This window comes from Oryx dammah, unplaced genomic scaffold (assembly GCF_014754425.2).
Source record: "Oryx dammah isolate SB20612 unplaced genomic scaffold, SCBI_Odam_1.1 HiC_scaffold_5, whole genome shotgun sequence".
NCBI classification, from domain to species: domain Eukaryota; kingdom Metazoa; phylum Chordata; class Mammalia; order Artiodactyla; family Bovidae; genus Oryx; species Oryx dammah.
In genome coordinates, this window is record NW_024070189.1 from 89,914,591 (window position 1) to 89,939,790 (window position 25,200).

General features: G+C 51.0%; 1 protein-coding gene across 2 annotated transcripts; it reads left to right on the forward strand.

Moving 5' to 3' along the window:
* Positions 1 to 269: 269 nt before the first annotated feature.
* CHAF1A (chromatin assembly factor 1 subunit A) lies at positions 270 to 24,963 on the forward strand. 2 transcript variants are annotated; one of them, XM_040241990.1, is made up of 15 exons: positions 270 to 438; positions 3,002 to 3,052; positions 4,683 to 5,545; positions 11,379 to 11,435; positions 14,130 to 14,359; positions 14,493 to 14,553; positions 14,921 to 14,989; positions 16,002 to 16,228; positions 16,756 to 16,924; positions 17,077 to 17,157; positions 17,551 to 17,643; positions 18,340 to 18,592; positions 19,133 to 19,623; positions 23,892 to 23,988; positions 24,485 to 24,963. In XM_040241990.1, the coding sequence occupies exons 1-15, from the start codon at positions 387 to 389 to the stop codon at positions 24,583 to 24,585; spliced, it is 2,895 nt and encodes a 964-aa protein (XP_040097924.1). In that variant the 5' UTR covers positions 270 to 386; the 3' UTR covers positions 24,586 to 24,963. The 2 variants fall into 2 exon arrangements, with proteins under 2 accessions (XP_040097924.1, XP_040097925.1); XM_040241991.1 differs by lacking the exon at positions 270 to 438 and adding an exon at positions 592 to 900.
* The last annotated feature ends 237 nt before the right edge of the window (positions 24,964 to 25,200 follow it).

The window sequence follows — 25,200 nt, forward strand, 5'->3', positions numbered from 1 at the left end:
ACACGGGCTCAGCCAATCACAGTGTGGAACACTCAACTTGACATCACCCATCACCAATCGCAGGACACCCGCTACCCGTCAATGGCCGGCCACCGTGAGGAAGCCCCGCCCTCAGCTGGAATATCAATAGGGGAGCTATGGAAGGAATGGAAGCTTCGGTTCTCGCGATGATGCTCCCGGCTCTCCCCTCTTCCCGAGTAGGGCCGTCACGTGACGCGGCATCACCCAATTGCCGTGTGGGCCGCGGGGGTCGCCGCGGTTCCCGCCAAATACGAGCGCGGCGGCCGCGGCAGCAGCGGCGCGGGCGGGAGGGCGAGCAGCAGCGGCCGCCTGAGCAGAGCCCGCTCCTCCGCCGCCTGAGAGGAACTCGAGACGTCGCCCGCGCAATGCTGGAGGAGCCGGAGTGCGGGGCGCCGGGCGCCCGGGGAGAGGCCGCAGGTCGGTTCCAGCCTGCGCTGAGGGAAAGGGGGGTCGCGGCGCGCGGCCTGTGTGGGCCGAAGCGGCGGTTGGGGGTGGACTGGCCTCCTGGCCTGGGCCCACGGCTCTGCATCTGGCGTTCGGTGCGTAGAGCCATTACAACCCCGGGGAAGGGCCTTGCGACCCGAAAGGCACCTCTTTGACGTTATTGTTGCAGCCGCGACCATTTTTTTTTCCGGCGCTTTTACGTCAGTTCGTCCTTCCAGAGCGCTTTGCGGTGACGGGTGTGTGTGTAGCCCGGAGGGGAAACTGAGACCCAAAGAGGCGAAAGGGCCGGATTTGTTGGTTACCGAGTGCGTTTGTGTCCCCCGGACAAGTAGGACCCTGCAGCGGCGCTATGGGCCGGATGTGGAAACTGAGGTCCGGGGTCCCATGGGGTCGTGGGACCGGAATAGCTCCGTCTAAGGGTCGGGGCCAGCCCAGGTAAGAGGCCCGGGTGGTAGGGGTCCCGGATTCTTGATGCCGCCGGATATGCAGGAAGAGCTATCTTTCTCCTTCCTGTGTCTTGGGAGGGGGCTTTCTGGCGCCTGGCAGGCCCCTTATATGGGATGGCGAACTGAGGAGGACCAGACGGCTTGTCTCCCCTGCTCCACTCCCATTTTGCCCCCAGGACTTGGCGCAGTGCTTGCTTGACACATAGTGGGTGCCCAGTAATTAAGTGTCGGTAGGGACATCCGTTAATCTAGTTCAGAATTTCTCAGCCTCAGCGCTGTTGACACTGGGGGCCATTCTGTGCGCTGAAGCAGCACCTCTGTCCTCCACCCATAAGATCTCAGTAGCAGGCCCTGCTCGTCTGGGACAACCAAAAATGCATCCACTGCCAAAGTGCCTCCTAGTTGAGAAGCACTGTGCTGTTTCCAGACTTTGGGATTTCAAAGAGACAGAATTCATATAAAGTTGGGGCTGATTGTCATGGACGGTCACTGGACCCAGTATCATGTTTAAGAAATTTACAAAGCACCTTCTGTTATTATGACCAGGCTATCCTAAAATGGGAGGATGTTTTAATGCCAGATAAAATTAGGAGGGATATAGTCTCAGAATAAAAAGCAGTGGTAAGTTTGTACAGAAATGTTTGTTAATTGCGCGTATACCTTTGAATAGACTGAGTCCCTGGATGGGATCCCTTTTATTTCGACCTGAGGGCACCTCTGTTCTGCTTGCATCAAAGCTGGTGACTCAAGGCCATGCCAATAAATCCTTGTAATTGACTGAAAATTAAGTGGCTAAAGATTGTGTATCCTTCAACGGGGGCGGGGAGGAGTTCATGTTTTTGAGAACCGAAAACTTGGGAATAATACTATCTTGAAATGGGAAGAAAGGAAATGTCTTCTGGGTACCTTTCTTGTATTCCTAGCTTGGAAGCAGGTAGAGTAGGTTCATCTGTGGGCAGTTGAGTTTTTTTAGAAAGCCAGGATCTGATTTTTAAAAATACTCACTCGTATGCATCTTTTAAAAAAAAAAGAATGTAGATTAGCTAAAATAACTAGACTTTTCCAAGCCAGATCTAGCAGATGTCAGCTTCTCAACTTATTCTAGCCATTTGAAGATATTTATTCAAGGACTTAGTTCTGTTTATGGTCATTTCTATACCAGTTTTGATACTGTTATGCCTTTTTTTTTTTCTTGCATATTTCTTTCCCCCCTGTGCAGGAAAATAGCCTCCCTTATCATTTCTTGACTGTGCTTCAGCTCCAACTTGGCAGGCTCGAGATGCTTTAAGTTGTATCACCTTTTATAATAAACCCTATTTTAAGAGAAAATAAGCCCTATACCAATTGTACAGATTTGTTGGTGGGGAGGGGTTGGATTGGAGGAGAATGTTTGGGCTCCTATTATGGTAAAATCAGCTGATGCAATGTTTTCTCTCATCTCTAGTTTCCTTACTTGATTTCCTACTACCTGCAAGGCCCTGAGCCCATGTGTGGGACAAGTCTGTGTACTGTCACAAAGCTGGTGTTCTGATGGGGGGAGAGACAGAAACACAAAAGTCTCAGGTGTGCTAAGTGCTCAAGGGAAATAAAACAAGATGTGACAGCATTCAGGAGAGAATTTCTTAACCTACTGACATTTGAGATCAGATAATTCTCTGTGGTGGGGAGCAGTCCTGTGCATTGTGAGATATTTAGCAGTGTTCCTGTCCCTTACCCACTTGATGCTGGTAATACACTCTCTTCAGTCATGACAATCAAAAAATGTCCTTTGTTGCTCAGTTGTGCTTGACTCTTTGCGACCCCATGGACTGTAGCCTGCCAGGCTCCTCTGTCCATGGAATTTCCCAGGCGAAAATACTGGAGTGGGTTGTCATTTCCTTCTCCGGGGGATCTTTCTGACCGGGGATCGAACCTGTGTCCCCTGCATTGGCAGGCAAATTCTTTACCACTGAGCCACCAGGGAAGCCCAAGGATGGTGTTGGAGTACCCAGATGAGCCCCACTGGACAATCACTTTGTATAGTAGGTACTGTATTTTTTGCTACGTTGTTTCCAGCACTTAATAACATATCCTGTGACATTCATTCACAGCCATGGATTGCAAAGACAGGCCAGCTTTTCCAGTCAAGAAGTTAATACAAGGTAACTCTGGGAATGGGTTAAATATTTGTTCCTAGCTTATGTCCTTCATTGTTTTCTCAATTATTATATTTTTCATTTCCCTTGAGCAGAGGCAGGCCATCTCCTGGGGTCCTCATCAGAAGCATCAAGGGGGTGGAGGGGAGAAGACAGTTGCATCTTACATTTGGAAGCTGGGAAACCCTTTTCACTGCGTGCTGTTCCCAGGACCAAATGCAGAGGTTGCTGCTTTTACAGCTGGATTCCAGCATATTGACTTTGTAATATTTTTTCTCGTGGAGGAAAAATATACTGTATATTCTATGTACCGTAGAGCAGGGGTACCCAACCTCTGGGATCTAGTGCCTGATGATCTGAGATGGAACTGATGTAATTATAATAGAGTGCACAGTAGATGTAACCGTTCCCCCACCCTCAGTCCATGGCAAAACTATCTTCCACAAAACCTGGGCCTGGTGCCAAAAAGGCTAGGACCACGGCTGGAGAGAGTTTCACAAGCATTCTAGCCTCTGCTCCCAAGTTGTCAAAGCCAATAACATCTCTTGATGTTGCCAGATGTCCCCTGGCAGGCACAGCTGTCCCCAGTTGAACACCTTTTTACAGGAAGTGTCTCAGAATCCTTTCATTTGCAAAAGGGAGGAATGAATTTACCCTTAGGTCAGATTAGTGGCTGGACTATATAAAAAAGGATGGGTTTTGGTTTTCAAAGCTTGGTTATCTGGTTCCCCTGTAGCAGCTGGCCTTCTCCTATCATGACTGACAGCAAGGTTGGTGTTGGTAGGAGTTGTATGAAGGGCAGCCGCCTTCCGAGGTTAAAGGATTAGGGCCAAACCGTATAATCTGTGGGCATGATCATCTTATAAACAAGCCAGAACAGGTTTATATGTTTGGTCTACATTAGAAAGTAGTTAATAAGATGTTTGGGTGTTTTGAGTACAGGCAGACTCTGTAAGAAAGTCACCCATCTGCATTTCCTCAGTCTTCCATGTGCCTGTCTCTCAGAACCATCCAGAAGGTTGACATGCAATGGGAGGATACTTGTTTCGTTGGCAAGAAAAGCTAACAGCCTGGAGTGCTAGGAGCAGAACAAAATCTTAACTGCAAATGGATCTGTCTCTTTAGCTTTTGGAACCAGATACACTTATCTTCAAATGGGATTTCCACCTGTAATAAATAACTTTAGAATTTGAACTGGATTTCAAAGAGATCAGAAAATGTCTTCTTCGAAATTCTTGCAAAGTCCCTGCTCTAAAAGCTTGTCAGTGTTTGGGGATTTTGTTTGCTTTCCATTTCTTTTTTTTATTTTTGTTTTTTTTGTTCATAAGTTTTTGCTTTTAATTCGGTTGTTGGAAAAGTCCATAATGAAAAGACTTGTTTAGTCACTAAATTGTGTCCAACTCTTTGCAACTCTATGGGCTGCAGCATGCCTGGCTTCCCTATCCTTCATTATCTCCTGGAGTTTGCTCAAACTCATATCCAATGAAAAGATAATCCCTTTTCAAACTTTAGATATCCTCCCTACCCCCAAGTACATCAAGGTTGTTCATTTTTTGAGAATATGGAATGTTAAAGTATTGATTGTCACTCTTCACACTATCACTTAAAAGAGGTCCTCCTTCTCTTCTGGTTTCAGCCCGACTGCCATTCAAGCGCCTGAATCTTGTCCCCAAGGAGAAAATTGACGATGGCTTGGACGACACAGGGGGCTCTCGGGGTGGCCCTGTGCAGACTCAAGTCCACGACTTAGAAACCTCTTTGGACCACTTGGAGAACTGTCACATGGGTTCTGACATCGATTTTAGGCCAAAACTTGTCAATGGGAAGGGACCCTTAGATAACTTTTTAAGAAGTCAAGTTGAAACCAGTATTGGCCAGGCTGTGGTCATAATCGATTTGACAGAGGACTCGAACAACCCCCGGGACAACATGGTGGGCCACAATAAACTGAATTCTGCCACCTCCCCAGCGCAGAAGAACATAAATGGAGTCCCAGACAAAGCTGGAGATGACAGGGGACTGCCAAAGGCCAATCAGAAGGACGAGCTGGCAAGTCCCGAAGAGGCCCTTTCAGAAGTTTCGTGCAAGACAGAGGCATGGGGTGCTGACTCGGGGGGTGTAGACAGGAGGGGACTCGCACAGAGGGGCTCACCCCAAAACTCTCCCAAGCTGACTGGTGGCCTGAGCGCGTGCTCTGAGAAGGACCTGGACGGCTGGCGTGAAGCCGGGGGCATCCTGTTCAAGGGGAAGATGCCCGTGGTTGTCTTGCAGGATATCCTGGCTCCCAGACCGCCAGCCAGGTCTCCTCCTGCCACTCCTCCCGGCCAGGCTGTGCCTTCTGAGAGTGAGACACCGGAGTCCAGCCCAGAAGAGGACTTGGCACTGAGCCACTCGTCCTTGAGCTCTTCCTCTCCCACCAGCTCCCCCGAGGGGCAGTCTGCGCCCACAAAGCTGCATACAGGCCCCAGCCCCCTCCCTGCCTCCACACCCGTCTGCAGAGTGAGTACCTCCCCTGAGTCAGTGCTGCCTGAACCTAGAGGCTTCATCCAGCCCCTCACTCTTCACCCAGGGATCCTATGTTGCCCACCTGGCTAGTGGCTGAGTGAGTGCGGCCACAGATGAGCTCTTGTGACCTGGGCAGGTCCATTGCAGAATTCTTTCTGATAGCGAGAGCCACTGAATTGTTCATTGTTGTGCATACTGCGATGTGCACCAGTGTGTGTGTCCGTGCCTTCCTGGTAGCCTTGTTCACACTTAAATAATGGTGCTGGTCACCTTAGCCACACTAGTGACTTAATGGCTGTGATCCTCAAGTTAGCCTTTATGTATATATATATATGTATGTATATGTGTGTATATATATATATATATATATATATATATACACTCACGTATATTTTTTCCGATGTTTATTTGGTTGCACTGGGTTTTAGTTGCAGCGTATAGGGTCTTTGATCTTTGTTGTGGCATGCGGGATCTGTAGTTGCAGCATGTGAACTCTTAGTTGCGGTTTGTGGGATCTAGTTCCCTGACCAGAGATCAAACCTGGGTCCTCATGCATTGGGAGCGCAGAGTCTCCGCCCTTGGACCACCAGGGAAGTCCTTCAAGTCAGCCTTTAACTTCAGCTCCAGGCACTCCTATTCCAACAGAAGAGTCACATAGTCATTGCTGGTAAGCACTCAGCGTTGGTGACGAGACCCAAAGATGGCAGGAAGAACAAAACGGGGCATCCTGAAGGGTCAGCTCTCATGACCTCCTGTCTTAAAACCTCACCCAGAGAAATGAGAACAAAAAAGACCTGGCTCTGTGTTTAAGGCCCCAGGCAGGTGGCTTTGGAAATTTCTGTTTCTATTATTGTCTTCCAAAGGACATAATGGCAAATATCTCTATTCTCACCTGTCCTTGAGGTGCTATGGGTAGAACTGAATCAATTAGTCAAGAATCACAAAGCATATTTCACAGTATCTGTGGTTTGAGGGTTTTGTAGCACTTATATGTGTTCATAATCGGGTTTTCACATAAGATTGGATCCTGGGGCGAGTTGTTTATTTTCTACTGTACTTGCTTTATTTGACCATAAACTGCCTACCTTGACTGCTTTCTGAACTTCTCTCCCTAGCATATTAGCCATTATTCTAGACAGTTCCATTTCTTATCTTATCTCCCGAGGAGATTGGAGAATGGGGAAAGTGGCTTCCTCTTTAGGTTCACAAAATAGCAATCAAGTCCAGAGTCATCTTTTTTCCTTCTGAGTTTCTAGATGTGTCAGACTGAGATACTCAGCTTTTAAATTCCCATCTGAGCTGTCACCCAGACTCTCAGAACCTGAGTTTGGGTCCCATGCCATCAGCCATCTTGTTCTGTTTTGACCCTCCAGTCACACTGAATCCTTGCTGCTTCTGCTTTGTAGAACTACTTTGTCACATGACTGGTGACAGCCAGTGAGCCCAGAGAACAGGACATATACGCATTTTCATTTTCCTTCATAGCTTTGTTTTTTAAGTTTGTTTTTATGCACATAGCCAGGTCCCAGGACTGGGAGGCCACGCTGTTGGGGCTTGTCACAAAGCAGTGCTACTTCCTGTGCACCGGCCTAAATGCTGAGCGCATGAACCAGGTGTGCTGAGTTTACCAAAGCCTGCCTCTGAGACCCTGATCTGACTCCATACACAGGTTTGGGGTTTTAGATGTTCTAGAAGACAGTGTTATCACTCAGCTTTGCAAATAGTTCATGCTGCAGGCAGTGAGGTCTTATAGCCCTCCCCGCCATCCTGTGGCACAGAATTGCCCCGGTCACCCACAGTGTGGAATAGAGCCCCCTGATGCTGGGTGACGCCCCACGTGTGAGAGTGAAATGGAGTGACCACCAGGAGATGCCTGAAGGCCTTGCACACTCAGTTTCTGGTTTATCTCCTCACTTTCAGGAGTGCTGGATTTCCTGAGTAGTTGATTTTTGTGGTTGGTAACTAACATTAACAACTTTCCCTGCTGTGGGCCCAGGTTCTTCTTGACCCCTGTTACTGTGGGGAATTCTTTTTCCATTTTCTCTCTGCCTTCTCATCTCCAGATTGTAGGCAGAAGCTTGTTGTAGGCTTGCAGATTGTTTCTTATTCCCATGTCATATGTGTGGTTTTTATTGGGCTCAGTTTATCCTGGACTTGGTATCATAAATCTGCATTGGGAACCCCCAAACATTAGCTGATCCGTGTGTGCGTGCCTGTGTGGCCGAGAGGGAGACCCAGCTCGTTAAAATGAAGATCACCCCGTCCCTTCATCTAGAGAGCCTGACTTTGAAAAAACACTCAGGAACACCTCTTCTAGATAACCCCAGGTCTCTTGACTAGCCAAAGCGTGGCTGTTTGGCCTCAGAGCTTTTACCACCTGGGATAGAGCTGTTTCTCCAGTTTGTTTGCAGAGACATGTGTGATTAGTCCACGTTATTGTTGACTCAGATGTTTGTTCCCTAAAGAACTGTGTGGATACGGTGGTGTTACCGGAATCTACACCTTGCCTCTGTACAGTTGCTGGAACTCTTTAAATTATGTTAAATAATGGTAATATAAATTATACAAGTATTAAATGCTCTGTTTTTTAAAAAAAGTATCACTGAACCATCAAAGCCCCTTTTGGCTTTTTCCTGTCCTGCAGGTTGCCACTATAGTCTCACTTTGCTCTGTGTGGTGTGTATGTGAAGGATCCCTGGGAATATACTGTATCATTTTGTTACCTTACATGAGCCATATACTGTCAATATGTTTCTTTTTTATTCCAGGGTATGTTTAACTGTATTTTACACTGGGATGGGAAGATGTATGTCTTTTTAACTGCTATACTGTATGCAGATGGTGCCATGGTGTGGATAAACTGCAGTTTGCACAGTCATTCTTGTTGACGGATATTTCTTTCTTTTTTTTTTTTTTTTTAAAGTATTTATCTGACTGCCCTGGGTCTTAGTTGCAGCCTGATGGATTTTCCAGTTATCTTCATTGTGGCGTGTGGGATCTTTAGTTGTGGCGTGAGAATGATTAATTGCAGCGTATGGGATCTGACCAGGGATCAAATCCTAGGCTCCCTATATTTGGAGCCCTAAGTCTTAGCCACTGGACCACCAGGGGAGTCCCAACGGATATTTCTATCATCTCTTGACTCTCAGCTTTGATGGCTGATAATTGTCCTGAGCTTCCCTGGGTGGTGGTTCAGAAGTGCAGGCTCACAGGACTGGTCACTGCACTCCGGAATACAGTGCAGGAATATTACTGCACGGATGTGGTTACATATGTTTTGACTCTTGGGTAGTTGATGTATCTGTTTTAACCTCATACTAGAATATCCTGGGTCTTACTTTTGGTAGCTGAGTTCCAGATAGGGCTTCCCTGGTGTCTTAGGAGGTAAAAGAACCCACCTGCCAATGCAGGAGACAGGTTCAATACCTGGGTCGGAAAGATCCCCTGAAGAAGGGAATGGCTACCCACTCCAATATTCTTGCCTGGAGAATTCCACGGATGGACGAGCCTGGTGGCCTACAGTCCATGGGGTTGCATAGATTTGGTCACGACTGAGTTGCTAAACACTGACACTTTCCAGGTAAGTAAAATGTGTGGCCTGTATTTTGAAAGAGTCTTATAAATACTATAAATACTTAGGCCAAATCTCAAGAAGATAAAGTTATAGCTGTTCAGTAAGGTTTATCCAAATGTATGGTAAAGCAGAAGAGATACTGGTTTTAAGTTAAATTGCAGTTGCTGTGATTATTGGATATCATGATGCCAGCTCCTGGTAATCATGTGAACTCTTTTATTCCTGGACTCACAACACAGGGTAAGATTTGGAAGGGGCCTGATTCTGCAGCTGAATCTTAGCAAGTATGGGCGAGACCCAACACGTCTTCCTGCACAAACGCCCTGGTACAGCAGGGTGTGGCAGTCACGTTTGGTGCTGTATTCTTTGAATACAAAGGACAGTGACATAGATACAGCACCTTCCAAACCCTGCTACCTTCTTTGTTGTGGGGGTGAAGTCCGCAGGTTTGACAGGCAAAGTGGATGCTGGAGAAGTGGATGCTTTTTCTTAAGCGCTTGATTAGACAGCTTTGGTGTTTCTGTGGGCACCTGGCTTGGAGAGGTGGGGTTGAGCACTCTGCCAGTCACGTGGCTTTCACATGGCCAGGCTCGGCCCTCTGCTGAGGGAAGGCTTGGTCTAGAAAGGACTCAATGTGTCCCGAGTAAGAAAGGTATCTTATCTGTATGTGTTAATCTGTAGGAAGTCTTAAGGCCGGGCTTTCCTGCCCTAAGAGAGAAAGTACTGTTTTCATGTATTTTTGTCGGTATGTCGACAGTTTTGAGAGAGATGGGCTTTTGATCTTTCATCTTGTCTCATTTCTTGGCTGCATAAGATGAGCCCGGGGAGGGGGGCATCCAGCCCAAATTCTCCCCATTGCTTGTCCAGTGAATGGTGTGATTGCCAGGATACCCTGCTCTGGAGGGAGCTTAGACCACTAGCCTGGACTTCTTGTGTGTATTCCTGCTGCTGCTGCTGCTGCTGCTGCTAAGTCGCTTCAGTGTCTGACTCTGTGCGACCCCATAGAGCCATTTTGCCAGCATGGTGAGGGAGCCCAGCCACGCGTCTTGGTCTGTCCTTGCAGCCCAGGCACAGTATGCAGCAGGGCGATTGAGAATGCTGTGCTCTAGAACATAGGGGTTCTGGACCGGATCACCACTTCCGGCCAGCTGACTCTTTATCCTGGACGTTCACGCCGTGTTCTAAGAGGTAAAGCCTCACTGGGCAAGGAGTACAAGTTCGTGGCCCATGGGAATCCAAGCCCACGCACGTCTTGCTTGAGTCACATGGTATTGATTTGTAGACATGACAGGCAGACCTCTGACCTAGTGCGGATCTGGTTTCAGATTCCCCTGCCATAAAGTGCATGTCAGAGTAAAGCAAGTCATGTGGCTCTGTTGGTTGCCCAAAATACATACCTTAATTAAAAAAATACTTAACTGTGAAACTTCCCTGGTGATGCAGTGGTGAAGACTCTGCTCTCCCACTGCAGGGAAAGTGGGTTCAATCCCTGGTCAGGGAACCAGGATCCCACATGCTGCACAGCGTGGCCAGAAAAAAAAACTTCACTGCAAAAAATGCCATCATCTGAGCCCTCAGTGAGTCGTGGCCTTTGTAGTAGTAACATCGAGGATCACTGACCACTGATCAGCATACCACGTATAACAATGAAAACATTTGAAATTTGAGGATTACCAACATGTGACACAGAGACACAAAGGGAGCAAATGCTGTTGGGAAAGTGGCGTTGATAAGACTTGCCCAATGCAGAGTTGGGGGGGGCCCCCCCCCCGTTTTTCTTAAACGTGTTATCTTGGAAGCGAAAGAAAGCAAGGTGTGCCTGGAGTCTCAGAAAACCTCCACTGTCAGCCTTCCTGGGGAAAAGTAGAAGGGGCAGCCATGCAGGGCTGGGTGTCTGCAGGACTCGGGGACTCGGCCTCCACAGTTGCTTATAGGCCTGCTGCTCTGTGTTTCCCCAACACCAAGGCCCTGCCTGTGGCTCTTGATACCAAACTTGGCCTCCATTTTTGGTCATCTGCCTTCTGGCCTCCCTTAATATCTCCACATGTACACTTATGTGCTTTCATTGAAGCTTATGACCCAACCAAGACCTTCTGGTTTTGTTTGCTGGAACCATCACCCAGAAAGGTTTCCATTGTTGTTTTACAGAGTGTTGCCCCGCCGGAGACCTCCCCTCAAGGACAGTTCAGTGTGTTAAACGTGTTAAAGTGATTGAAACAACCCGTGTTCTCATTTCAGTGTCTTTCCTTTCAGATAACTAAGAAACTGGTCAGAGGCTCTGCAGAGAAGAACAAGATGAAACTGCAAAGGGTAAGGTTTGTCTCCTGAAGTAGCAAGTTCCCCAGCTGCACTCTTCGCAGTAAATGGGCAGCAAAGCCCTTTGCATGGCTCTGACCCAGTTTTCACTTTCCCCTGCCCGTCCTGGGCAGCATTTCAAATCTTGCTTCATTTTACATAACTGGGCCTCATGTTTGTAGCTTACATCACTCTGAGCTTTGCTGAATCTGGAGGTTTCGCTTGTAGTCTTTTTTAAGCTTTTACTAGAATCAGTACTGTCATAATAGTTAGGCATCCCCATTGTAGGGTTTTCTTTGTCTTTTTTTCTATTTTTGGCTGAGCCACTTGGCATATGGGATCTTAGTTCCTTGACCAGGGATTGAATCCATGCCCCCTGTAGTGGAATCTTCTAGTCTTAGCCATTGGACCACCAGGGAAGTCCCCCCCATTGTAATTTAAAATCGCCTTAAAAAGAACCCAGTTCCTCTCCCTGCGCCCCATGCTCCTACAGGTAGATTGAAGTTACATACACCCCTTCTGAGGCGCTGTAAGGAGGGCCCTTATACCAGATGGGTGATTACTGTAAAGGGGTTCCCTGTTGAGTTCTTTTATCTGGGGGGTTACATTGTTACACACAGCAGTGCAGCGGGGCCTTCTTTCTTACTGAGTGAATTGCAAAGCAGGTCATGGACTCCACCCCCGTCAGCACCAGCTCAGGGAAGGGGCACTCATGACAGTCGGCTGTGTGCTTATCAGGTGCTTCTTGTGCTGTCCTGCCTTATGACCGTGTTCAGTTTTTGTGTTTCAGGTTTGATGGCTTTAATGTTTTTTAAGTATTTATTGAATTTGTTACAGTATTGGTTTTTTTTTGTGTGTGTGTGTGTGTGTTTGTTTTTTTTTTTTTCCGGCCGTAGAGGCATGTGGGATCTTAGCTTCCCAACTAGGGATTGAACCTTCACCCCCTTGGATTGGAAGCAAAGTCTTAACCGCTGGACCACCAGCGAAGTGCTCCTGATGTCTTTTGAAAGTTTATCTCATTCTTTGTTGGAATTTCAGAACTAGACACCTGCTTGGCAGGTGTGGCTGAAGAGGTCTGATTTATGCCTGATTCCAGAAGCCTCCTGTCCTTGCAGTTAGCAGTGAGGAGACACCCCCCCACCCCCACCCACCACCACTCTGCAGTTGCTTCTGGTTTCCTCACCCTGTTACTTGATCAGTTACTCAAGCCCCTGCTCCAAGTGTCCCACGAGGACATTTGGCAAGGACATTCTCAGGTCTCTATCAGCGTGCCTCCATGGCTTTTGTGATAGGGAGCAAAGGTTGATCAGGGCAGGGTGTTCTCTAGGGACAAAGACACAATCATAGGCCCAGATGGAGAGCTGAGCTGTCGGGCTCCTGCCAAAGGTGGGAAGCCTATGATGATTCTTGTTCTGGAGAATTACCCAGTGCTGTGAGAAGGTAGGGCTTCCTCAGTGGCTCAGTGGACAAAGAATCTGCCTGTAGTGCAGGAGGAGACACAGGAGTTGGCGGGGTTGATCCCTGGGTTGGGAAGATACCCTGGAGAAGGGAGTGGCAACCCACTCTAGTATTCTTGCCCGGAGAATCTCATGGTCAGAGGAGCCTGGTGGCCTACCGTCCAGAGAGTCGCAAAGCCTCCGACATGACTGACAATGTTAGAAGGTACCATCCCTTCTGTCTGAGAGCTGAAACTTGTTCAGTGTGAATGCCATGTTATGTAATAACTCAGTGCTCCAGGCCACATACAAATTCTTGGGAATGAGGAACCGATAAAATGATATGTTCATGCTTCAGAGAAACCAGCGGTTTCCTCCTGCTGGTGATAAGGAGGCCCAGGCATTGTCATGGATATCATGATGTCTTTTCTTACTTCTGACTACCTTCTCAGATCCTGAAAAATGTTTGTTTGGTTTTTTGAGAAATGGTTTTAAGTTTTAAAACAGTGGGAAACAGACGAGAACACATTAAAAAACATAAGCAAAAAAACCTTTTTGAGAAATGGCTTTACAGATTAAAAAGGTTTTTTTGCTTATGTTTTTTAATGTGTTCTCGTCTGTTTCCCACTGTTTTAAAACTTAACTCATCAGGTTTCCGGGCCTTGTCTCATCCTGCTCTCCCATTTCAAGAGAAATAAAATAAACACTGTTGTCTAGAATAGTTTTGGAGGGAATGGAAAGAAAATGTCTTTCGGCTGTGGCATGCCAGAATCTTAGTTCCCTGACTAGGGATGGAACTTGTGCCCCCTGGAGTGAAAGCTCAGAGTACTAACCACTGAGCCGCCAGGGAAGCCCCAGGAAAATGTTTTTGTTTTGAGGACATGGAAGCAAAACCTACAGGTGTTTTAAATGTGTCTTTATTACCACACTTTTTTGAGCAAATAAATGTTACTCCAACCCAACAGCGGGTATCCCATGTAGGCAGCTGAGAAGGGCTTACTTCATTTTTTTTAATTAAGTAAAAGTTGACCCTCATTCCACGCTTGAAAATGGTGTCTTAAACGCATCATACTGTTACTCACCTACAAGGCCCTGTGGCAGCCGGCCAAGCCTCTTGGCCTTTCTCAGGGCGAAAGGAGATGTAATGGACCAGATATTCCCTTCTCTGTGTGTGTGCTGGCCAGCGGGCCTCGCATCTCCCCATCCGCCTGCACACAGCCTGCCCTCCCCAGTGTCCGCCTGCAGGGCTGAGCTGTGTGCCGTCTCTGTGCAGGATAAGGAGCGTCTGCGGAGGCAGCTGAAGCTCCGGGCCGAGAAAGAAGAGAAGGAGAAGCTGAGGGAGGAGGCCAAGAGGGCCAAGGAGGAGGCCAGGAAGAAGAGGGAGGAGGAGAAGGAGCTGAAGGAGAAGGAGCGGCGGGAGAAGCGAGAGAAGGACGAGAAGGAGAAGGCGGAGAAGCAGCGGCTCAAGGAGGAGAGACGCAAGGAGCGCCAGGAGGCTTTGGAGTGCGTGCCCCGCCCCCTCCATCTGGGGTCCCACACCCTCTGCCCTGTCCCACTGTCACCTTACCCCACCCCCCTCCACGGGCATCAGCGCAGGCGTGGGCCAGCAGGTGTCACTGAGTGTGATGTCTCATAGGGCAAAGCTGGAGGAGAAGCGGAAAAAGGAAGAGGAGAAACGGTTGAGAGAAGAAGAAAAGGTAGAATGTGTTTCTAGATTGCGCACCTTCCCATGTGTTTGAGAAGCAGGGCTTCTGCCTGATTGCTGCTGGATATTGCATGTCCTCCCTGAGGTGGTGGTGGAGGGCGGTGGGCAGGACTGACACTCCTGTAACTAGGCCGGTTTGGGTGCTGGCCCAGCCCTGCCTGGCTGGCTGTCTCCTCTGGTCCCTATGCCCACAGGAGCAGCTCTAACCTTTGGAGTTGCCTGGTGCCCATTTGTGGGTTTGGCAAACTCGCATTAAATTAATGCTTTCAACGTAAAAATGCTTGGAATTCAGTTACAGGGGCTTTTGCATGCTTAAGTTCTCTATTTCTTTCTCACCCTCATCTTCTCTTGCATTGCAGCGCATTAAAGCTGAGAAGGCCGAAATCACGAGGTTCTTCCAGAAACCAAAGACCCCACAGGCCCCCAAGGTGAGCAGCCTGCTTCCTCTGGCTTTGATTTTGGTCTCTGTCAGGCTGTACTGTTTGAAAAATAAAGAGGCATCTTCTGACCCACTGGCTGTGCTTTCATCGAGAGGGATGTCCTCTGGCCTTGGGAACTTTGATCTCCAGTAGAATCTGGAGGTTTTAATTCTTACCATCCACTGTGCGCTCAGAAAGGCAAAAAGTGGCATGTTTGCTCAAACTACCAAGTGTTTATAGAGGTTGTGCTGAGATCCTTGAGGGAGAACGACCAGTCTTCACCCTCAGTGGATGTCTCCTTAAGATAAGAGGCAGGATTGAGCGTAAAACAACCCATGGGGTTCATTCAGCACAGGATTCTGCTTCCTGTCACCTTCTAGACCAGGCTCTGCCCGTGAAAACCACAGACCTCCATCCCCTCCCTCCTCCATGCTCCAGAGGTGCAAGGGTGTCCTTCCAGGTCTTTCACTGAGCATTTCCCTCCCTCCTTGTTTGTGTATTCATGTACCTAACAAATTATGAATTTATTGTTTACTGCTTTGCTGAGCTGTATCTTGGATTCTTGCCACACTGGCCCTTGTTCGTTCGTTCTTGTTGCTGCAGTACCGTGTCATGGTGTGGGTGCATCATACTTGGTACCCCCTTGCCATTGATTTCCACCCCCACCTCCCAACAGTGTGTGGGTGTCTCACACTTCTGTGGACCTGACTGATGGGTGAAGAAAAACATATTTATTTCTCTTTGTGTTTCTCCATGATTCTTGGTGCAGTTGAACATCTCTTTGTGTTTGCTTATCATTTTATTTCTTTTATTTTTCTGCCAATTCCTCTTTTTTGTCAGGTTATTGCAGGATTGGCTTTCTTCTGATCTCTGGTTCTTTGTATTATCTTGGTTTTTGTTCTTGGTGAGGTGTCTCCTTTGACACTGGGTCCCATGTCTTTTGGCTTCTCCTCAACACCTGCTGTGCAGGTCCGTCACACAGTAAGCACAGTGGTGCCATCACATCCCTTTTCCATTTCAGACCCTGGCTGGTTCCTGTGGGAAGTTTGCCCCTTTCGAAATCAAAGAGCACATGGTCCTCGCCCCTCAATGCCGAACTGCCTTTGATCAAGACCTCTGTGACCAGCTTGACCAGCTCCTCCAGCAGCAGAGCAGCGAGTTCTCCTTCCTGCAAGATCTGAAAAGGCGGCGGCCGCTCAGGTCTGGGCCCACTATGGTGTCTAACCGGAACACAAACCTCTCTAACAGGTTAGTTCTGAGGGGAGCTGCCGATTGCCCTTGGTGAAGTTGGAGAGTCCTGAATGGCCAAGCAGAGCCCGGTCACTGCTGAGTCCCTTGGCCTTGACCGGTCAGCTCCCTCCCTGGCCTCAGGCCCCGAATTCCACTGCTCCATCAGCTCTCTCCTGGTTTCACCTCCGAAGTCTCTCAGGTGTGGTGGCCTTGCAGATAGTCCCGGCTCTGGAGTGCAGGCTGCCTCTCCTGGGTCCCCAGACTCCTGCCCGGATGGAGCTGATGTCTAGACCACTTGCCTGGAGGGCTGCTCCCCATCTCTTGCCAGTGTACTTGTTTTCACATGCCCACTTCTGTACGTGCTGTGGGGCAGCAGCTCCCTGTCTGGTTCCTCTCTCCTTCTCGCGCCATGTCCCTGGAGTAAACATCGGCCTGCTTTAGGGCTGCCCGTCTCTAGTGCCCACGACCTGCCACCCCGGGAAGAAGGATGTTGTGGTGGGCGAGTGCACCATGGAGGAGCCTTCTAAGCCAGGCTTTGTCTCCAGCGATGTGGTGATTGTGGAGAGCAGCAAAGTGGATGGCGTTCCTGAGCGGAGAAAGTTTGGCAGGATGAAGCTTCTACAGTTCTCTGAGAACCACCGGCCAGCATACTGGGGCACGTGGAACAAGCAGACGACAGTCATCCGCCCAAAGGACCCCTGGGCCCAGGACAGGGTGAGTGTGTGGGCACTGCTCCAACCCTTGCGTATCCTTCTCAGCGTGGCCTTCTCCCGTGGCCCTGGGGCTCCACAGAGTTCTAGCTTTTGAGCTCTGGCATTCCCTCCCGACCCTGGAGACGACAGTGACTGCTGTGTGTGTGCCCTCAGGACCTCCTTGACTACGAGGTGGACAGCGATGAGGAGTGGGAAGAGGAGGAGCCGGGAGAGTCCCTCTCCCACAGCGAAGGGGTGAGCGTGGCAGGGGCTGAGAGTTCTGGGGAGAGGGCTCTCTCAGACAGCATCTCAGCACCAGATTTATAGCTACTCTTGGAAACCCTTGTTTGGTGACACTCACCTGCCTGATGTGGACAGGGAAGCGCCCAGATACTCCTGGGTGGGCCCGCCCGTCTCCTGCCACATCCGCTTGCCTTACTCTGGGCCCCACTTATCTATGTTCTGCCTGGCCCTCCACCCCCACCAGAGTATAGTGGGCCAGTTAATGGGATCCTGGCTGATCCTCAGGGTGTCCGTAGAAATGACACATGAAGCACTCGAAGGCTGTTTCCTTTTTACGTGTTCACAGGTGAATTATAAGTAAAGCACATGTTTCCACACGTTATCATTGTGTTTTTTTCTCTTGAGGACGATGATGATGACGTGGGAGAGGATGAGGATGAGGACGATGGTTTCTTCGTGCCCCACGGGTACCTGTCTGAGGATGAAGGAGTAACTGAGGTGAGGGGTGGACGGGAGGTAATTGGGCCAGAGCTTGGTGGCTGCTGACCTGGACGTGGTTGCATAGGTCCTGGCCCAGCCTGTAGCCGATTCCTTGTGGACCTCGCTCCTCAGAGGTTCAGCCTCACCCCCCAGCTTTCTCAGTTCTTCCGGATGGTGGGACTTTTGAGGGAGCCATTTCCAGAGCTCTGAAGGCCTGCTGGGTTGTGGGGAGACTGGCAGGTGTGACCCATCTCAGAGTCACACTTGGGGACCTTTGTCCTTCATACATTTCCAACCAGCGAGGCAGATGGGTCTTGTCAGGCCCACAGTGAATCTGGCTTAGACAGTGGCATCATTCTGAGGTGGGAGAGGCCCAGCATGTTGATTTCAGCTCTAGGATCACATGTTAAGTAGAAAACCCAGAGTGGTGCTAAGAGGTCTACTGAAGAGGTAATAAAAATAAATACCTGTGGCTCTCCAGTGAGGGCTAGAAAGGCAGGTGCACCTAAGATACTCGCGGGTGAAGGTGCCAGTTATTCAGTCTGAAAATATTCTCTGCCTGTATTATCGCCAGTCAGGTGCCATCCACACTGGCCCTGAGTCTGTGAAGAGCTCTGCCCACCTCCCATATGCTCTCTCACTGTCCCAGAGCGGGGCACCAGGGGTAATGGGGAGCAGGGATTCTGAGCGAGTGTCTGTTCTCTAATCTGCCAGGAGTGTGCTGACCCGGAAAATCACAAGGTGCGCCAGAAACTGAAGGCCAAGGAGTGGGACGAGTTTCTGGCCAAGGGAAAGCGGTTCCGCATTCTCCAGCCCGTGAAGATCGGCTGCATCTGGGCGGCCGACAAGGACAGCGGTGCTGACCTGAAGGTGCTGCAACAGTTCACGGCCTGCCTGCTGGAGACTGTGCCCCCTGAGGAGGAGCAGACGCCCAAGGCCTCAAAGAGAGAGAAGAGGGACCAGCAGAGTGAGCACCAGCTCTGGGCGGGGGCGGGGCGGGAGACTCCCTCTGAGGGTGGCCAGGTAACTCACAGGTTCTTCAAAGAAACAGAGCCAGTGCTTGCTGAGGAGGTGTCCTTTCTGTGACGCTCATGAGAGCTGTACAGGGTGGCTGCTTCAGTCAGCCTGTTTCCCTGATGGTCACACACATTCTTAGCTCTTCAGAGCCAGGAGGGCAACTCAGAATGGGTGCATGAGGGCAGTTACTAAGGAAATGGACACAAGAGGTGAGGCCTGACAGTTTATTCCAACCAGTCCCGCCTCGTGAAGTGTGGGCCTCCCAGAGTCTCTCCTGAAGCAGTTCCTGTGTTTAAATCCACCCCTAAGCAGCCACCTGTGCTAAACCTGCAGTGGTGGTGGTGATTTTGCGATATAAGTCAAATCACTGCTGTGTGTCAGTTATGTCTCAGTAAGCCAGGAGGATAACAAGGCCACCTAAAGCAGTCTATGTCTCAGCCTCCCAGGGGCTGTGTTCATTCCGTCTCCCCCTGCCCCCTCTCCCCGCCAGTCCTGGCCCAGCTGCTCCCGCTGCTGCATGGGAACGTGAATGGGAGCAAGGTGATCATTCGGGAGTTCCAGGAGTGCTGCCGCCGAGGACTGCTCAGCAGGGACGCCGGCAGCCCAGAGCACAGTGCCGCCAGCCCCCCGAGCCCCGGCCCTGCCCGCCCGCAGACCCCTACCGCCGGCGAGGACATGGCCGTGCCCTCCAAGGCCAGGCTCAAGCGGATTATATCTGAGAACTCGGTGTACGAGAAGAGGCCCGACTTCAGGATGTGCTGGTACGTCCACCCACAGGTGCTGAAGAGCTTCGCCCAGGAGCACCTGCCTGTGCCCTGCCAGTGGAGTTATGTCACCGCAGTGCCCTCGGCCACCAAGGAGGACAGTGGCAGCGTCCCCGCCCCGGGGCCTGGCCAGGGTATGCCTGTCTCACTCAAGAGGAAGTCGGCGGGTAGCATGTGCATCACCCAGTTCATGAAAAAGCGCCGGCATGACGGGCAGGTGAGACCCCGCCGCGGCTTGTAGTTTGTAGCAAACTTTCCTTTTAGGGCATGTTTAGATTTATAACAACACTGAGGTGACAGAACTGACCATAATAGAGGCGTGGGTGTAGAGGTTTCCCCACCCACCAAGCACTCACAGCAAAGTCTGCCTGGCTGTCACAGCTGATGAACCTAGGTGGACGCACCCCTATCACCCAGACTCCAAGGTTTACTGGGTGCACTCTGGCTTCCATGTGTCCCGTGGGTTTGAACAGATGTGTGATGGCGTGTGTGGCATCACAGTGCCACACAGCCATGTCACTGCCTTCACACCCGTGGTCTGCCTGTTGGTCCTTCCCTCCCTCTACCCTGGGCCGCCACTGGGCCTACTGCTTTCACTGGATTTTTCAGTTAGTTGTGTAGTGTGCCTTTATGCTTTCTTCCTGTCTTTTCATGGTTTGACAGCTCATTTCTTTTCAGTGCTGAATGAAAAGTGCATCTTTTCCATGCAGCAGCTTCTGTTTAGTTAGTTTTTGTGTTCATTTAACACAGTTACCAAGCGCTTACTCCATACCAGGTAACCTGCTAGGCCTTGTAGACAGTGGTGAGCAAAACACCATCAAAGGGGAGACAGACTGGAGTCCATGGTGGGAGCAGCCAAGTAACTGTATCCTCATAGCACGTGGAGGAGGAAGCGTGTGGCCTCACGTAGATAGGCTATGTATGGGGAGGGCCTCGCCTCACCTCGAGGCAGGTGGGCTTCCTGAGAGTCGCTGGTCCCCAGAGCGAAGGCTCCCGCACTGCCTGGACACACGGAGGCTGGGCCCCCGCCTCAGCCCTGGTCTGTGTTTGACGTTTGTTTCTGTTACTGGCATGGGAAGGTGATGGGTTTAGTCTCTGGCTACTGTCACCAGAAGCCTGGTCTTGTTTGTGGACACCAGTCTTCACTGAGGCCAGGGTCTCGCGCAGCTGAAGATCTTAGAGACTCAAGTTTACGTGGGTGAGACGGTGTGGTGAGAGCTGGTCTCTTGCTTGCCTCCGGGGCTCTCCTAGGGTGCTGTTGCTCCAGGAGGTACTGCTGGGGCTGAGGGAGAAAAAAGGGAGCCTGCGTGTGCTCCCTGTCCCCTACCCCTGCTCCTGCCGCATGTGTGGGGGCAGAATGGGCAGGGGGCTGGCTCCTGGAGTGACGCCCGCACACAGATGAGGTCTTGGGTGCGATGTAAGCCTTCTTCCTGAATCATCACAGCAAGAGGGAGCCTAGGACAGTCCTGTGCAGTCATGGCAGCTGTTCCTGCCACTCCCCCACCCCATCCCTGTCAGCAGTGGACACAGCTTGGTACAGTAGCGCCCATCTGGTTAGGAGTGAGGGACCCAGCCTCTCAGACAGTTCCCTCCTTGGGCCTGGACCCAGAACAGGCCCTCATGTGTTCAAGCTGTGCTGAGCTGCAGAACTCATTATGGTCAACGTCATCGTTAGCCAGACAGTCTCAGAAGACTGCACCTGTGGATGCTCAGGTTGAAACCAGCTGGGGAGCCAGTGTGAACGTGGCCAGGGCTGGAAGGACCCTTTGGTGTCCCAATCCAGGCAGGGTTTGCGGGCTGCTGCCCTCGTCAGCCCTCCACAGCCACCTTGCTGAGTCCCTTCTGCTCTTCTTCCCCTCCGACGGCGTCCACACACGTGCTCGCAGTCTTTGTCTTCATGTGGAGAAAGACGGGTTAGCCCTTATCACCTGTTTCCTCTTGTACTTGACGTGGATCTCTGCTCTTGGTGCTTTGTTATTGACTGAGAAAAAGTGCTCCCCAATAAACTGGGGGCCCCTCTCCCCAGGTAAGAGGAATTGGTCTGTGAGGGGCAGTGACATGGGGTGTTACATCTGATGACACCCATAGCAGTCAGTGGTATTCAGCTTCTCCCCGTTCACTGGCCTCAAAGGGGCTCCGAGGTGTGGCAGGATCTCACAGAGGGCCACACGTCCAGTGGTTCTGATTCATTGGGTCTGAGAGTAGCTGCTAATGTCTGCACTTTAAAAACCCCTTTTTGGAGCTTCCTTGGCAGTCCAGTAGCTAGGACTCCAAGCTTCCAATGCAGGAGGCGAAGGTTCAGTCCCTAGTCAGGAACTAGATCCCACATCCTCGCTTGTAACAGCGCTTGGACCCCTGGGACCATGTAGGCCTCGAGGCCGTAAGTGCATGGGAGTTGGTCTGCAGCAACAGGAGGGCCTGAGCTGGTGAGCAGTGTGGTCCGGGGCCAGGCTCATGTCTCCTGCTGCCCTGCCAGCCAGCGAGGTGAGGATGGCCAAGCCTGCCTGGGGAGGAGTCCCGTTTACTTGGAAGGAGGAGCAGACTCCACCTGTGTCTTTCTGACTGGAATGCTCTGACCCAGCCACCCAGCTGAAAGAGAGGCTGGGGCCATGAGACCTTGACCACCTCCAGCAGAATCCGGGTGGTTTGGGACAGGCAGGCCAGAAGAGAGCTCTGGGTGTGCACTGAGCTAGCCTGCAAGGCAGAACACAGGAGCTGGGGAGACTTCCTGAAGGCTGGGTTGGTGGCCTGGGAAAACGTGGATGGTGTGTATGAATATTTTAGATCGGGTTGGGATTTTTAACTTATGGGAATTTTAGAAGCTTTTCATTTAGAGTTCCAACTAGTGTTATACTTTATGGGTTTACACAGTACTGTGATCAAGTGAGATGAGCCGGCTATTAGGGGCCACTTCTGCCCCAGAGTGAGTGAGTGAGTGTGTGTGTCCGTCCCCCCGACAACTCAGCTCTTTAGCTTTGTTCTGTTTTTGCATGGGCAGGGGCTCGCTCTGTCGTTTCCAGCCTCAGTGCTTGGTGGTGGTGACATGTCTTCCTAACTCCCAGGGCTGCATGGCCGGCTGTGTGCCCTCTGCCTGCGATAGCAACAGCAGCATGTCGGGCTCTCCCCCGGCTGCATGTGCCAACAACCCTCAGCCCAGCACGTGGGACCCCATCCTGGAGCCTCACCTTAGAGGCTTGAGATCCATCATGTGCCTGTGGGGCTGTGGGCTGCTGTTCCTCCCACAGAGGGCTTCTGGGCCCAGAGCAGTCCTCATCCGTCTGCACTTGGCTCCCAAAGTGGAGGCCCGGGACTGGGGAGGCTAGGAGACCCACCTGTCCCTGTGCTCACCAGACCCAAGCCTGCATGGCTGGGGAGTGGAGAGTGCACTGTCTGTGCTTCTGAAGCAGGTGCCTGGAAGCTGCCCTGCACCTCCCAGCAGCCCCCATGCCAGCTTGGGGCCATTCCTGCCTCGGGGGCCCCCAGCCCATGGAGCCCTTTTGCAGCTTCTACACTAGAACTGAGGGGTCTGTGAGCGTAAGCTGTCTGCCAGCCAGGCTGGGACCGTGGGCACAGCAGACAGCCTTGCTGTACTGTCGTCCCTTTTCCAGGCAGACTCACAGAGTAGAAGGGCTCTAGGAGGGTGTTGAGCCCCTTGGAAGGGAGCCCAGCTCCACTGCCTGTGCCAGCGCTTGTGCGTGGGCGGTGTTTAGGATTGGTCCTATTACTTCCCCATTCTGTGTCTTTGTCCCCTCTGGTGGAAGCTTGTGATAACAGCCCACCCCTCCTGATGCCCATTCTCCGGGTGCTGGTGGCGTCCACATGGGCAGAACTGGGCAGAGTGGGCATCAGAGGAAAGAGTTCACAAGTGTTGGGCAGAGGGACCAAGCTATTGTACAGAGAAGGAAACACTGACCAACTAACTTCTTAGCCACCTATTTATTCCAGCAGATAATAATTCAGAGAAAGCATGTGTTTTGTCCATCTCCTTTTGAAACCAAAGTAGAGGATCCCCCCTCCCAATTCTAATTTGCAAACAATAATGCATTATTTTTCTAACAAGGTAAATAATTAGTTCATTTGAGAGTACTCCCAAGGTTTCCTTTGATCATAACTCTTTTTTTTTTTTTTTATCGTAACTCTTGAGACATTAAGACTTCCCTGACTCAGACCTTAAAGAATCTGCCTGCAGTGCAGGACACCTGGGTTTAATCCCTTTGTGGGAAAGGCCCTGGAGGAGGGCATGACTGCCCACTCCAGTATTCTTCCCTAGAGAATCCCATGGACAAAGGAGCCTGGTGGGCTCCAGTCCATAGGGTCTCAGAGTCGGACACGACTGAGCAACTAACACTTTGACTTTCATCAGGCTCCTCAGATAGCGTCTCCTGGATGGGCAGAGAGGTGTCGGGTGTGCAGCAGTGGGTGGCGGGGTGGGGGTCACACCGACCCTGTCTGCTGCTGCTGACACAGTGTGCCTTGTCTGTTGAGGTTGGCACTGGAGACCTGGACGGCTTCCAGGCGGACACAGAGGAGGAGGAGGACGAGGAAGGCGACTGTGTGATCATGGACATCTCTGATGTTGGGGGTGAGCAGGGTACCACACCCTCCTCTTTTCCTTCAAGCCAGCCGGGAAGGGAAGGGGCAGTTAGTCACCCCTCAGCTCGCATCCTGTGAGTGATGAGGACTGAGGAAGAGGTCCTGAAAGGCGCCAGGCAGGCTGGTGTGATGGCGGTGTGGGTGTCGGGCCTCCTGCCCTGGTCTGAAAGCTACATTCAGGAAACCAGAGACCCGAGGGTTGGTGAGGAGCTGTGTTAGGGAGGAGGGGTGTAGGACCTCTGAACCATACTTCCCCAGGGCAGGGAGCCAGAGGCTGGCCACTGAGCCTTGCTGCCCACTTTCCTCATCTTTACCATGGGCTTCCCCTGCCCTGGAGGGTCAAGTGCAGAGCCTGCTGGACAGGGCTGCAGAAGCACACAGGCTCAGGGTGAATGCAGCCGAAGCCCCAGTGAGAAGGCGGTGGCTTGCCTGCCCTCCCCTAGAGTGGACCCAAGGCTGAAGCCCCTCCCTCTCTTGCCTTGCAGACATCCAGGCCCCATGCGGAACCACTTCCGGAGCTGGGGGCTCAGTGGGGATGGACACCAGTGAGACCCTTGTGGCCCCCAGCTCACTTGGCCTGTCCTGAGTGCCCAAGTGACCCGTGTATGTATGTAGAATGGTTAGGGTATTCTCGACGCCTCTCAGATACTTGAAAGTCCTGACTCCTGTGTAAAGAGCACTTTGTCCTGCTTGGCAGACCTCCCTGGAGGTCTGGAAAGTTTTATATAGGATACTTGGTTAGTTCTTTTTGATATTTGTAAAAAATTTCCTCCCAAAGCTGCATATTAATCTGCCCTTTAATAAAGCATTATTGTGATGTGACCTGCATGGGGAGGGCCTAGTCGTGCCCTGTGGACCCTGAGCAGGCACAGTGACGAGATGCTTGTGAATGAATTGAAGCCCCTCGGATGCGGCGCGGCACCCGGACCTGACATGGACCTGTATAAACTATTGTCTAGCCCGACCTGGCGTGTCTGTCGTCTCTTCCAACACATGGTGTCTGTGCCTGGTGTGTCCAGAGGCCAGCGCTCTGCTGCCCAGTGTCCGCCCCTCAGTTCCCCATGCGTGGACCTGTGGCCTTTGTTTAAAGTTCAACGCTTCGTACAAGTTCTGTCCCATCTCTTTGTTGTGAGGTCCTTGGCCTCCCTGCTTACCTCATTCAGGGCTGCGCTCCTCGGCAGGTGCTTGTGCTGGTTAACCC

Excerpts from the sequence above, each read along its gene's own strand:
- CHAF1A (XM_040241990.1), top strand. The coding sequence starts at position 387 with ATGCTGGAGGAGCCGGAGTGCGGGGCGCCGGGCGCCCGGGGAGAGGCC. Across the intron at positions 16,925-17,076 it reads ACCCCTGGGCCCAGGACAGG|GACCTCCTTGACTACGAGGT; the intron begins GTGAGTGTGTGG and ends GTGTGCCCTCAG. Across the intron at positions 18,593-19,132 it reads AGAGAAGAGGGACCAGCAGA|TCCTGGCCCAGCTGCTCCCG; the intron begins GTGAGCACCAGC and ends TCTCCCCGCCAG.